Genomic DNA, 14,465 nt, shown 5'->3' with positions numbered 1-14,465 from the left:
TCCGTGTCGGTTATGCATTTCAGTGCTACATATTTCTGATCTCGTCGGACTATGAGCGTGCGGAGTGGAAGGAAGTGATTCGAGAACAGCAGAAAAAATGTGAGTGGCCTTGTCGCTGAAATCAGGATTTGAATTGGTGATAGTTGTTGTTTTTTCCTCAACTGAATGCTTACTTATTTTCCAGGCTTTAAGAGCTTCAGCCTGACATCCATGGAGCTTCAGATGCTCACCAACTCTTGTGTCAAACTCCAGACGGTCCATCAGTTACCCCTCACTGTCAATAAAGATGGTAAGAAAGGTGCACAGGTCTTGAAGACCGCATTAAATCAAAGCTGTGTTGTTTTTAAATGTTCCTGGATTTATTGTACATGATTCAAATGTAATTATGAATTTATTGTACATTCATGCAAAATGTAAAAAAAACAAAAAACATTTGCTCACATCTTGAATGACATTTTTTTCTGTTGATATAACCAATAATGCCATATCTTATCCAAAACAATTTTATTAAATTAGAGGAAAAAAACAATTACTTATTTATTCATTATTGTTCTATTGTGTTTAAATAATATGTATTTTTTATGTATTTAAAATGCATTAAACAGTCCTCTCCACTTTTTTCTCCACTTAAAGAGGATGAACCTACTGGACTGTACGGATTCCTGAATGTAATTGTCCATTCTGCCTCTGGACTTAAACAGAGCTTAAGTACGTGTCTTTTTCCTTCTTCCTCTCTCTGTGCACATCGAAGTTCATGTATACATGTGCTTAGCCTGTCCTAGCACCACATTAAAGTGTTAGTAACTCTTCCTTTTCCTCTCTTTAGATCTGTATTGCACATTAGAGGTGGACTCCTTTGGTATCTTTGTGAATAAAGCCAAAACAAGAGTGTACAGATACACCACAGAGCCCAAGTGGAATGAGGTAATCCCACATGCCTGTCCCTGTCTATATACCACTGATATGAAAAGACCTGCCTGCTGATACGCTCTTGGGGCTTTAATTCTTAATTAAGAGCAGCATAAGTGTGGCCATGTGGAATAAGAAGTCCTCCTGGACAAATTATATTTAATTTATATTTTAATTAAAAGCAATTACCATCCCCCAAAGTAAAGGGGAGAAAGGGAAAGGAACTGAGGCATAGCATAGCAGGTGTTAAATCTGGATAGAGGTACCCTTACACTGTCTGTTGAATTGAGTTCAGAAGTGACACTGTATTTGTTTTTTCTAACAAAATGTTGTCCTTAATCTGTGTTTAATAATTGTATTATTACTCAGTAGAATGCAGATTTTTATTTATTTTGTATCTATAATTATTAGTGCTGTCAAAGTTAACGCAAAATCATATTAACGGCACACATTTTTTTAACGCGCGATTAACGCAGCACGTATTTTCTGTTTGACCCATGGCCCAACCCCTAGTTGGAGAAATGGAGATACAGTGTTGCCAACTTAGCGTTATTGCAGACCCCTTTAGGTCTCTCTCTCTCTCTCTCTCTCTCTCTCTCTCTCTCTCTCTCTCTCTCTTTAATTCAGTTAAACACAGATATTATGTTGGTTCTCTAATTTTACATGCAAGTATAGCCGAAATCACAGCACAGATATTGTCTTTATCTTATGTGTATTTGATTTCATCAGACGACTGCTCGATTATCAGGATTTTTGTGCAGATTAACATCTTGGAAGGGAGAGCTGGTTATGTCTTAATGGATCGAGTTTCAGTCACTATTTCATATTCATTCCGTTGTTTGACAACAGAAACAGTCAAACATACCAATGAAAACAGTTTTATTGAGAATTTAGCTTCATCAAAATGGGCACAGAGAGAGACAAACTAATGTAATAATAAATAATTAATGTACATTTAGCATTTTCAGAAGAGCTGCCCTGTCATGCAAAAATCTGAACATGTTTGTTTTAGTAAATTGCTCAGTGCAAAGAAAGAGAAGTATTGGGAATCTGGTATTTCTTTGTTCTTTCTTCGTGTGTCTAATAGACATGAACATGTTCTTTGAAAAACATCTATGACCTTTGAAACATGTCTGTCTTCATGCTCTATGTTGACTATGGTTTCAATAATAAACATTTGCATAAAGCATCCATATTTATCCATGCCCATAATGATTAGAGTATTACAAACTTGAAAAGGATTAATTTAAGGTACATTTAGAACTAATAAAAAATGTGGGATTAATTGCGATTAATCACGAGTTAACTCATGACAATCATGCGATTAATCGCGATTAAATGTTTTAATCGATTGACAGCCCTAATAAAAGATTTTTTCCCAAAAAGAAGTTTTAGCTACTGTATGCATATATTTGTTATACTGTATATTTGTTGTGTATATATGGATAATGGATAATGTAGTTCTTCTGTATTGTTTCTGCCTCAGGAGTTCGAGATTGAGTTGGAGGGCTCCCATACATTACGTCTACTGTGTTACGAAAAGAGCTACAACAAAGCCAAGATGAACAGGGAGGATGGAGACAGCACGGATAGAATTATGGGCAAAGGACAAATCGCGGTATGATCTTCAGTACACTGCATAAACACTGCAACAAACATTTTGTATTTAACCATATTTTAAATTAGCTTTTATTTTTATAATTGCTTTTTTTTTTTTATCTCCTTTTGTCTTTTTTGTCATATTCGAGTAATTTTAGTACTTAAACTTATTTTGTTTCAGTTAGTTGCTAAGGCAACACTTTAAATTTTGTTTACATATTTCATCTAATGTTTTTTTTTTAAGCTTTATTTCAATTAACAAAAATTATAGTTTTAGTTAACAATGAAAACAGTGGTTGGTGGTACCACCCAGGCATTTGGTATACACGTTTTAAACCAAAAATTGGATGGATTTTTAGTTAGTGAGGTCATCTAATATGTTTGAAAATGTAGTTATTTAGCCTATATATTGTTGTTGACATCTATATATCAAATTGGCAAATTTCTACTGGTTAAACAGGTGTGTTGCGAGCATAAATTTGCTCATGTAAACAATTGTGAGCTAAGTGTCATTCTCCATCTGGACAACTGAGTGAGTCCGGTCAAAGGTATATCTGCTCTTATGAAAGACATGGTCCCAGATGGTGACTGGCCTTTATACTCCAGACATTTAATCTTCTTTTTAGTAGGAAGGATGTTATTCACTCTGCCCTTGCTTTAAGGCATCAAATCATCCATAATTCATGTCCTGTTTGAAAATGTCACATCCAAAACTACGTCAGATCAGCTGACCTATCAGTCCCATCCCCAGAGAGTTTTGTGGGGTCATACAAAGAGCACAAAATTATTTTGCCTTACAAAAAATTGCTTGTAAAGTCTAGGTTTAGATGCAATTGGTTGAAAGTGTCGGTTGGTGTATCATGGGGGAAGAGGGAAGGATTAGTAGGCTGTGCTATGATCCCTCTGTGGTTCTGAAAGCAGACTTGTTTTAGACAAAGCAGACTTTGGGAAGCTCTTTCCAAGTTCCTAAGTCATAAAATGCATTTTTTGTTGTGTTTTGTTTTTTTGTAGTTAAGTATTGTGGTCTTTGTTCAATCAAGTATTTTTATTCTACATTACAATGATTTATTGCTTTGCTATTTTACTTTTTAGTTCTCCTCATACACAAATGCAGCTTCCAATGGTCTGCCATTAAATTTACATTTATGGTTAATCCTTTTTTTTTCACTCTATGACTGCTAGTTTGAGTTCATCAGTATATTTTGTTTTTATTTTAGTTAATATTTTAGGGCTTCTTAATGTGTTTACTAATATTTAAATATGTTAAAAACTGTTACATTTTTCAGGGGTGTCTAGTATATAACTCCATATTGAATTTTTTGATGAACTAATGTTTATAATTGATAAAATACAGTAGAATGTGTTAAAAAAAACTGATTAATTTTAGTTTTAGAGTCATGAAATATCTTCTTTTTTTCAGTTTTTTTTTAATGTTAGCTTTTATTTTAGTTAGCGAAATTTATTTCATTTACATAAATGATGCAACACTGCAAGGCAGCAGTATAATGCTCTGATTGGTCCACTGGATGTTAGTGGCTATGGAAGGATTTATGGGCAGGGCAGGGCAGGGCAGCTTACTCAGACTGAGGTAAGTCAAGGGATCATCTAATCTGAGCTTGAGGTGCAGAAAAAGACAGTTATGCAGAATTACACAAGGAAATGGTGTCGAGAGTCGAGACAGTAAAGAATGAAATAAGAGGAAAATAGATCCTTCAGTGAACAGCAGTAGATTTGGGGACTCTTGAAGATTCTGGATGCATTTGCAGTGCAGTGAGTAATTGGATCTCTGTAGCTCAACATTTGCACCAGACTGAGGATTTATAGTTGTTAAAAGAGCTACTGAAACACTTCTGATATTGTAGACCTTCTGAGTTATTTGAGTTAACGACAATAGCTCATTGTTGAATTGCAGCAATGGATCTTTTACGAACAAATATAACCCTTAAGGATGATCCTCAAGGTCCATATTACACCACATCCTAAGGTATTTCCAGTTCCTGCTGAAGATCTCTGCTCAGTTTCTACACAGTCGTAGATGGGAAGGAGATGAGTGAGGATGCGGTGGTAGGGCTGGCTGAGGAGGGCAGGAGCTGCTCTCCACCCTTCAAGGACTGTGATGTGGGGCTGGTGGAGGGTGTAGAGGTAGACATTTCCACGCAAACTGCCCTGGCAGGCAAAGGAACAGGGTTATGGTGCCGTGTACAGAATGTCCTGCACAGAAGAAAGGTAAAGAGAGGAAAAATTACAGATTGTTGTTTGTTTAAAGGGAACTGTGTTTAATCATAATCAGCAGTTTAACAGTTGTATATGGGTAAATGTTTAAGCAGTCACTAGCAGTGTCCTGCTGTGTGACATGATATATCTAAAATATATATTTTTTAATTGTTTAATTTATTTTATAATTAGAATACATGCATTTTTACAGGCTTACATTAAGAGACTACATAAAATATTTGTAAAAAAAAAAATGTGTTCATATTGTATTATATATTGCACTTTGATGTTGAAAGAAATCCATGTTATCTGTCAAATCAGTTTTAATGATTTTTTCCCCCATTGTTTGGTTATTATGGATACAATCTTTTATTTAAAATTGATTGAAATTTCGGTTTGCTTGGAAATGAGAATATGAGCCACAAGAGATGACATCTACTCTGGCTTCATATATAATCTGGATAATGAAAAAAAAAAAAACCTAACAATAAATGTTTTATTTTTTTAGCCCAAATAATGATAATATAATTCTATCCATTATAATTAATATTCATATTTTTATAAATAATATAACTTTTAAATATTGCCACTCATGTCAGCATTCTCACATTTGATATATATATTTAAATTATTATGTGTGGGTGTGGTTTTGTTACCCATTGGAGCTCTAATGGAACCATTGGAGCTCATTGGACCTTAGTTGGCAGTGGTGTTTGGCCAGGCTAAGCCCCAGTTCTCACTCTGTCTCCCTGCCCTGTTGACAGACAGGTTGTAATGACTGAGATGATGAGATTAAATAGCAGAGCAGGATCAGGCCTTACACGAGACCATATGGAGATTAGGCCAGGATGAGGGAAAGGAACATGCTGAATTTGGCCCACTCCAGATGGCCCCACGTTTGCTTAGAGGGATCATAGAAATTGGCTGGTGATGTGCAAAACTGCTGTATAAGGAGAACTGGCATTATGAAAAATGTTCACATCACTTCAGGCCCTTCATAACATCTGTGGTGTAATTAACGGATAAAGACACACGTGTAGCCCTCTAAATCACAGCAAAGACAAATGTTCCATGTCTTTGTTGGAGTTCATATTGTAAATCCCATTGTATTTTACTTTTTCTGTTTCTTATCCAGTTGGATCCTCAGATGCTCCAGGGTAAAGACTGGCAGAGAACAGTTATTCCTATGAATGGGGTGAGTATATCCACATCTGCTCCTCTACTTGTAATCCTACCATCCATCTCTATAATTACTAAATATACACCTTTTTCTGAAGATTGAGGTGAAAATATCCATGAAGTTCACCAGCCGGGAGTTCAGCCTGAAGAGAATGCCCTCACGGAAGCCCATGGGTGTATTTGGAGTAAATATCTCCTCAGTGACAAAGTGAGTCAGCACACATTTGACATGAGCATTATACATACACTAGAAAATAATTTGGTCCTTTTTACACACACATTTTGATGCTATTATTTTGCATGTTTAGGCATGGAAAATGGAAATTAGAATATACAGAAAATTATAGGGTTCATAGAACTGCCTTTTTCTGTGCAGTGTTTATGGTCTGATTTGATTGACAGTAATGAGGATTGTCTGTAATGAGCTTCCTAATGGGTTTTAGGGCAGAACCAATTAATGCTTTAAAGACAACATGACAACACCAGTACAGATACTTAGACCCTAACATGCGCACTAAAAGTCTCTACATAAGCAGCACCTACTGCTGATTAATGTAAAGCATTAAAGAGATAATTCATCCAATTATACATTTGGCCATTTACTCACCATCGTGTCATTGCAAATCTTGTTTGTTCTGTTGAACAGAAAAGGCATTATTCTTCTCTTTTTCATACAAATGAAAATGTACAGCACAACTGTTTTCAACATTTATAGTAATAAGAAATGTATCTTGGGGGCACCAAATCAATCAAAAAAAAATTTATATATGCGACCCCAAAGAGCAATGTCAAAATGTTAGATTTTGTTTGCAGATCTTGTTTTTGCTGAATGCAAAAAAAAAGTGTTGCCCTTGTTTCTTTCCATCATCATTCAAATCAAATGGCTGGTATCGTGATGTTGTTATTATTTCTTGTCTCAAGACGGGAGCGTTCTAAAGTGCCCTACATAGTCAGACAGTGTCTAGAGGAGATTGAAAGAAGAGGAATGGAGGAAGTGGGCATCTACCGTGTCTCAGGAGTGGCCACTGACATCCAAGCGCTCAAAAGTGCATTTGACACCAGTGAGTGACCATTGTCATTTCATTTTACCTTTATTTATCTTCATACAATACAGATTGTTTCAAAGCAGCTTTACAGTGATGAACAGGAAAATAATGATACAATGATGGAAACATAATTCAATTCTGCTCACAAGCAGCTCTACAAAGACAATTAGTAAACAGTCATTATTCAGTTAAAATCAGTTCAGTGTTGATTTAGTTTGGTTTAATAACTGTGTAAAGTTCATCAATTATGGAATGAGTGGAAAACAGTGATTTCATCATCCAGCTTTTTTCAGCTCTTATCCAATAGTGTCAGTGCAAGTAAAATTGCTAAATATTAAGTGTCCCAACTAAGCAAGCCAAAAGGTGACAGTGGCATGGAATCCAAACTCCATTGGTGACAGAAAATGTAGAAAAAAAATTCAATAATTTTAATAATCTAAGCGCATGGTCTAAAGCGCAGGGCGCAAGTGCACTTAGGGCGTGTCCAAATCCACTTTTGCTAACGACGGTAAAATGGTTGGCGCGTGCGCTGCATGGTCTAAAAGGGTTGTCCCTATTCTCTTAATGAGTAATGGGTGTGTTTTGGGCATAATGTGAAATAAACCAACCAGAGTCTCATCTCCCATTCCCCTTAAAAGCCAGTTGCGCTCGTGCCTTGGCGGATTCGCTATTTAGGCTACATGACGGAATTTGCAAGCGTAAAGACTGAACTGAAGCGCAAGCGTCTCCAGAGAGGAAACGGATCTGCTCGTGCGCGAGGTTAAAGAGCGCAAGCAGACCATCTACGGGACAAGCCGGATTCCACCATATCTTGATGTTCACAATATGAATCTTTTACATTGTAATCCTTTTATTTTCTAATATTTGGCTAGTTTGTGTGGTGCTGCGCGTCCCTGTGTGTGTAATAAGCAGAGTGTGCACGCGTTGTGGACCCATTACTAATGCGCTCTTTAAATAACAAAAAAAATATTGCGTCAATGTTTGGTCAATGGCGCAGTCTATTTCAGTTGCCTCAAAATAGCAATGCGCCTGAACACACCTCGTTTTCAGACCAGCACACCCATGGGCGCATAAATAGGCGCAAATGCATTTGCTATTTAAACAACGTGGCGCAGGACGTGAAAATGATAACTGCGTCGGGCTGAAACTAGCAAAAAATACTTGCGTCACGCTTGACTGCATTGCGCCGGGTGTATGATAGGGCCCAGTGTAGTTTAATTCCAGGCTGCATCACAAGTCAGATTGTGGATTAATATCAATCAGAATATTTCTTCCAGTTCCTTTTCTTTGAAGGTGTACATCACGCCGTGTTTTTTTTTACATTAAGCAATGACAGATTTTTTGTCAGCCAATTTAGTTGCTGATCTCTCTCTTTTTCTCTCTCTGTAACAGATAATAAAGATGTGTCAGTAATGATGAGTGAGATGGATGTGAATGCCATTGCCGGAACGCTGAAGCTGTACTTCAGGGAGCTTCCTGAGCCTCTGTTCACCGACGAGCTGTACCCTAACTTTGCAGGAGGCATTGGTTCGTCGTTTGTTTTTACTTACAAAACACAAGTTTTGTATTGAGCCAACACACAAAGCCAAGTATTGAGCAGCCTTGGCATCTTAAAGGTAGAACTATATTGATTATGTCCTTGTTACTCTGCAGCTCTCTCAGACAGCGTAGCTAAGGAGAGCTGTATGCTGAACCTTCTGCTGTCTCTACCAGAGCCCAACCTGGTCACCTTCCTCTTCCTGCTGGATCATCTCAAGAGGTAGGCAAGATTGAATTGACTTTCACAATGTTTTCAGAGGCTTAACAACAAGGAAGACAGGTTCCTGGATCAACATCAATGGTTTCTGGAACATTCATATGAAAAAAAGAACATTCAAAGCTGGATGATTTTAGGGGTAGGATTAAATATAGTGTTAAGGCTATGATTGGTTAATAAAAACATTGTTTTTGGAGCAACATAGTTTTTGGAACATTTTGCTTGTTTACATCACATGGTCGTTCTTTGAGTGCTGCTAGCTTCATAATCAAAAGATTTAGTTAATTATATAAATTATATTTTATTAGGAAATGTAATATACACTTCCATGATAATTAAGCAAATTTCCCACACAAATTCTTATTTCCATAATGCAAAGTAATATATATTTTAGTTCAATACAACAAGCGCCACCAAGCTGAATTTAATCTTTTCACATTTTATGGTGAAATATGTCTTGAACATGTTCTTGACAGGTCATCCAGATGCTTTTTTACACTAATCCTCTCTCCTTCTTCAATTTCTCTGCCTCTTTGTCTTTTTTAGGATTGCCGAAAAGGAGAGTGTAAACAAGATGTCTCTTCACAATCTGGCCACCGTGTTTGGCCCGACCCTGCTACGACCCTCTGAAAAGGACAGCAAGATCCCCACTAACCCCACACAGCCTATCACGATGGGGGACAGCTGGTCGCTGGAAGTCATGTCACAGGTATGCTCAGAGTATAGAAACCATAAAGAAAACCATGATTGACTATTTACAATTTAAGGTCTATGAACATGCTGGCAAGTACCACAGAAAATGATTTAAACGTGTCTTTGTTTGTGAAAGCTATAGGAAACACATTTACAGTATGTACTTGTTTTTTATCAGTTACCCGTCTCATGACATCCTCTGTCTTTGCTTTTGTAGGTGCAAGTTCTGTTGTATTTTCTTCAGCTGGAGACCATCCCGACGCCAGACAGTAAGAGACAGAGTATCCTGTTTTCCACAGAGGTCTAAAGGACTGCTTATTCTCATTGTAAGCTTTACACCAGTTGGAAAGAGAGCAAGCGAGTATGTCCACCAACTAGGTAATGGACACTGGAATGCACAAGAGCTACGTCCTTCTGGGCAAAGGCAGGAGTGCTTCGCCTTTCACGCATTTTATAGCTGCCGCCACTAGGGGGCACCTCAGCCCTTTTAAACATTGAAGAACTCTACTTACTCGGAGCACATCTTGAATATTACTGAACCCTCCATGTAAACCGCCTATGTTTCTCTGAACATCAGTGTCCGTTCAGCACCTTCGCTCCGCATTCTGTGACTCGTCAGATCGCTGAGCACGCTCTTGTGTCCTGTATGTGGGCCACTAACGGTCATTCATATCAGCTGGTGACAGTGAATTCTGTCTCTTCTGGCTTTATGTTTGTCCTCATTTTGTCTGTCCCCACTGGTCACTGATGCTCTTTCTGTGCTGCTACAATTCAGTATTCAGCTCCAAATCCTTTTATGTGATAGATAATTACATGGGAGTTCAACGTAGTTCTTATTGCAGACTCTTTAAAAGTCAAATGAAGTGTTCGTCAATCATTTAAAGGACTTAATTTAATAGGATTTCTGTGTAGACGATGGTGTTTGGTTCAGTTTTTGTCAGTGTTGATGTGATTCTAATTTAAGAACATCAAGAAACATTCTGAAAAATAGATTGATCTGAGTAAAATCTTGGTTTTTATTTTTCTTCTTTTTTTTGACCCATACATCTCTATCAAGCAATATTTAAGGATTCATGAGAGTGTTTAAAAACATTGCGTTTCATTATGCTTTTGTAGTTTAGATCTTTTCCCTCATATTTTGGGAGAGAGATAAACCTTCATGCATTTCTAAGTACATAACCAAAAGGGTCAATATATTTTTCTTTATTCTAAGTTTTTATGTAATACATATAGAATAATTATGATTATTTATTTGGGGACAGATATCAACATCACTGTCATTTCAGAGTATGTCTACATTTATCGCTAACTTATCTGTGTAATGAAGTACTGTAGATTCCTTACATATCCTCTTATTTTGTCCTTTATTTTTTAATCCGTTCAGGATTTGAAGATCCTCTGAGGATAGCACACAATACTAGCGTTTCCCCTGCCGTGTATCTAGTGTTGAGAGATGACCAAACACAGAGGTTTTTAGCGTGCTTTGGCTTCACAGCACACTGTGGTTTATGTTCGCTGAGAACCATACAGCTGTGCCTCTCTGTCTCATCGTAAGACATTAAACGGATAGTTCAACCCGGGAATTAAAATCCTGTCATCATTCACTCACCATCAAGTTGTTCCAAACCTGTATAAGTCTATTTCTTCTGTTAAACATGAAAGATGATATGAATGAGTGAATGTGTGTATCTGAAGAATGTGTGTAACCAAAAAATCATTGACTTCCATAGTATGGAGAAAAAAAAAGAAAGTATATGGGGACCATCAACTGTTTGGTTACACACATTCTTCAAAATATCTCCATGTTCAACAGAAGAAAGAAACTCATTCAGGTTTGAAACAACTTGAGGGTGAGTAAATGATGACAGAATTTTTATTTTTAGGTGAACTATCCCTTTGAAGGTAAGAACACAATGCTGTATATAGCACAAACTGTTATCCTTGAGTCCTGTCAGATGGTTTAATGAAGGAAGGGTTAATAGTGGACGCCAAGAACGATGCAGTACAGGAACAGTACAGGAACAGTACAGGTATTCTGTCTTTATAGCATTTCTGTTAATTATATCAGTAAAAATGAGTGCTCTTAATTATTATTTCAGTTAAAGGTGCTTTAGTTACATTATTTAACATGCAGGCATGTTTTTTTGATTTAAAAGTGTTTTATATGTTTGTTTTTTTAAGTTTGATAAGTGTTGTTTGTTTGTGTGTTTGAGTTGTAATGTTAAACCAAATTCTGGCTACTGTAGAAGGATTTTTGAAGTCTGTGTCATATATACAAAAAGGGGTTTAGCAATTGAAAAGGAATTTCTGTTAATCCACCGCCTTTTTCCGTTATCGTGTCCAGTAAAGGTGCGTTCCCATTATCTCATCTGTCCTATTCTCTGATTGTCGACACTAAATGTACATTTCCTGTATCTTGCACCTGTCGAACTGAATTCAGCATACAAGATATTAATAATCATAATTTTACAGCATCACATGTGGTTCCTTCTAGAGATTTCCCCGATTTTCTTCTTGTAAAATGAAACTCTTAAACACATAAACTGTGATCTGTTGCTATCAGAAGGCATCAGGTGATTCAAAGCATTCCAGTTGTGTTAATTGCTTATTTAATGTGCTTATTTAGATTGTTGAATGTTACTGGGTTAGAAATATTGGACATATGCTCCAGTCCAATGGGAGTGATACAGCGCATGATATTTGAGAAGCAATTTCTTTGCACTGCACATCGTTTAAAGACTAATGTGATCATTTCTTCTCGACGTAATGAGATTGTATCACACACAGCGAGAAACGTCTATAAACATCACACTCTCTGCAGTCTGATATTGCATTATGCAAGAAACAGATTTATTTGTATCTACGAAGTATAACGGTTTTGAAATGATTGGTCATGAAAGCACTGCAAGGGGTCCATCTGTGTCATCCATTGTGATGTTCTGATGATTTATTTTGAAATCTTGCCTTTAAACACATGAAGACATGCTGGACAGCCACTGGGACAGGCTATGGATGCTCTCCCCTTTTCCTCTTAAGGTTTTTGTCACTATTTATTATTGCTAATATCTTAATGTTCTGGTTATAGGACTGTACAAATAGATAATGAATTCTGCAGACTGAAACGTTTGGAAGGCATTTGCGGCCTATGTTTATACACAAAATGTTGAATAAAACCTCCTGTATATGAAAACCTGCTGCTTCATGGTGTTTCCCCCCAAAAAATATTACTTTTCATATTTAATCTGTGGTGCCAGAGTAGTTTCCCTGCCTTGTATTTGAGTTCATATTCTCAATTTATTTGTTCATTTTGCATGTTTAGCAGAAATGTTTTAAAAATTTGAGTTTGTATTATACATAATGTAATGTATATATGTGTCCACATTGGGGCAGCACAGCTGTACATTGCTTCATTATATACATATATATATATATATATATATGGACGGAAGATTGAATTTTTTATTTTTATTTTCATCAGTGTTTGCATGCTAGATGTTGACAAAAATAGCACTGTTCAGTATAGATTAAATGAAACCCATTTTTTTTCATATCACAAGACTTTTCAAAAACAGTAATACTATTGCCAATAACATTGCAAATGCAGGAAAACATATGTAAATGTAACTAGGTTATGCTACTGATTAATGTTTCAAAAATATTTGTATACATATTATTATATTTTTTAATGATATAGTCAGTTTCTGTATGTCAATGTTTTTGTTCCATAGAGCCTTATTTAAAAGTATTCCTCAATATGTCATGAGGACATCAGGAAAGATGGCAGCTTCCTATAAGAGCAGCTTAGTAGATTTATTTTTGGTGCATTATGTCTAGTCCTGTGCTTTTGCAGAGGCAGCACAGTCCTCCAGTGTCCGATAAGAAGCCCTGTTTCCTCTTCATAATATGAGACTCTGAGCTTTGAGGAACAGGAGAGATGGACTGAGTTAAAATACAGACTGACATTATGTCATAGAGCTGTTATGAGAGCGAGTGAGAAAGAGTGTTGTGTCGTCTGTTGCTGTCTGATTACTCATGTCCACAGTTCTATCTCTCTCCTCCGGCTGTCGCTCCTCCCTCAGCGGGCCGTGAAAGCTGTGACCGTTGCAGTGTGGATGGGGTCAGATAAGACTATCTTGCTCCCATCACGGCCCTGCCTGCTCTGAGAGGCCATTTCACCAACCCTAGGTTTGTTCCTCCTCTCCCACTTCATTTCCATGTCTCCCCTTTTTACATTCGCTCACTTCTAATGTGTGGTTTTTACTTTCTTGTTCTGTTGCCTCCTCTCCAGGCCGTTTTGATGATCCTGGTTGTGTCTGAGGCAGTTTTGCTCCTGGCTGGTCACCGAACTTGGTTGAAACCCTCTCACCCCTCCCTCATGTCCGGTATCTGTCAATCACTCAGTATCACTGGTTTGCCATTTGTATGTGACCTGACACGTTTCACGCATCCACAGCCAGACAGATCTGCTCCCTTTAATCTTGCGAGGGAAATTTGTATTGAGCCATGCGTTGTAACCTCATTGAGTCAAAGAAAAAACAGATTTTAATGTGCAATTGATTTATGGGTCAATGTTTTCATGCTTAGTTTCATCTTCTTATCTAGTAATTTATTCAAATACATAAAAAATGCAACTCATACTCATACATACAGTGACTTGAATATACCTCTTCTACGATAAGCATGTTTAATTATATCAATTATTTTATATTTATATTAATTGTTTTTAATATTAATATAAACTATTATTTAATTATATTATTATTGTATTATATGATTATTTATACATACATAATTATTTTAAATTAATAAGATATTTGGTTATGACAAGCTGAGGTTGGTTTTGGTTGTAAAATCTAATGTGGTGAGACTCCCCCAAATGTAATCTATAAATTAATAAGTCTTTATAATTGTAAAAAATAAAAAATAATAATAAAAAATAATCATAATAAATGTATATATACTTTTATTCATTAGATTCATATGAGATATTTTGAGTCTAGTTCAGGTTGTAAAATATCATGTGGTGCGACTCCCCAAAAAATATTTTTTATGAATCAGTTAGTATTTAT

General features: G+C 36.5%; 1 protein-coding gene across 2 annotated transcripts in view; it reads left to right on the top strand.

Annotated features, from left to right (window-relative positions):
* Nucleotides 1-12,581, top strand: part of bcr (BCR activator of RhoGEF and GTPase) — a 66,189-nt gene extending 53,608 nt beyond the window's left edge. The window contains exons 12-23 of one of the 2 annotated variants that reach the window (XM_079585189.1): nucleotides 24-99; nucleotides 185-289; nucleotides 634-708; nucleotides 827-924; nucleotides 2,396-2,527; nucleotides 5,858-5,917; nucleotides 6,000-6,109; nucleotides 6,823-6,962; nucleotides 8,340-8,474; nucleotides 8,601-8,706; nucleotides 9,250-9,412; nucleotides 9,614-12,581. In XM_079585189.1, coding sequence (XP_079441315.1) covers nucleotides 24-99; nucleotides 185-289; nucleotides 634-708; nucleotides 827-924; nucleotides 2,396-2,527; nucleotides 5,858-5,917; nucleotides 6,000-6,109; nucleotides 6,823-6,962; nucleotides 8,340-8,474; nucleotides 8,601-8,706; nucleotides 9,250-9,412; nucleotides 9,614-9,703 — 1,290 coding nt within the window. In that variant the 3' untranslated portion in view covers nucleotides 9,704-12,581. Of the gene's footprint in view, nucleotides 1-23; nucleotides 100-184; nucleotides 290-633; nucleotides 709-826; nucleotides 925-2,395; nucleotides 2,528-4,492; nucleotides 4,686-5,857; nucleotides 5,918-5,999; nucleotides 6,110-6,822; nucleotides 6,963-8,339; nucleotides 8,475-8,600; nucleotides 8,707-9,249; nucleotides 9,413-9,613 lie in introns of those variants that run through there. The other variant, XM_079585190.1, reaches the window with a different exon arrangement.
* Nucleotides 12,582-14,465: the final 1,884 nt, after the last annotated feature.

The sequence above is a fragment of the Phoxinus phoxinus genome, assembly GCF_949152265.1.
Source record: "Phoxinus phoxinus genome assembly, chromosome: 17".
Classification (NCBI taxonomy): domain Eukaryota; kingdom Metazoa; phylum Chordata; class Actinopteri; order Cypriniformes; family Leuciscidae; genus Phoxinus; species Phoxinus phoxinus.
Note: the sequence above shows the minus strand (reverse complement) of the source record. Positions and strands in the feature narration are given on the sequence as shown.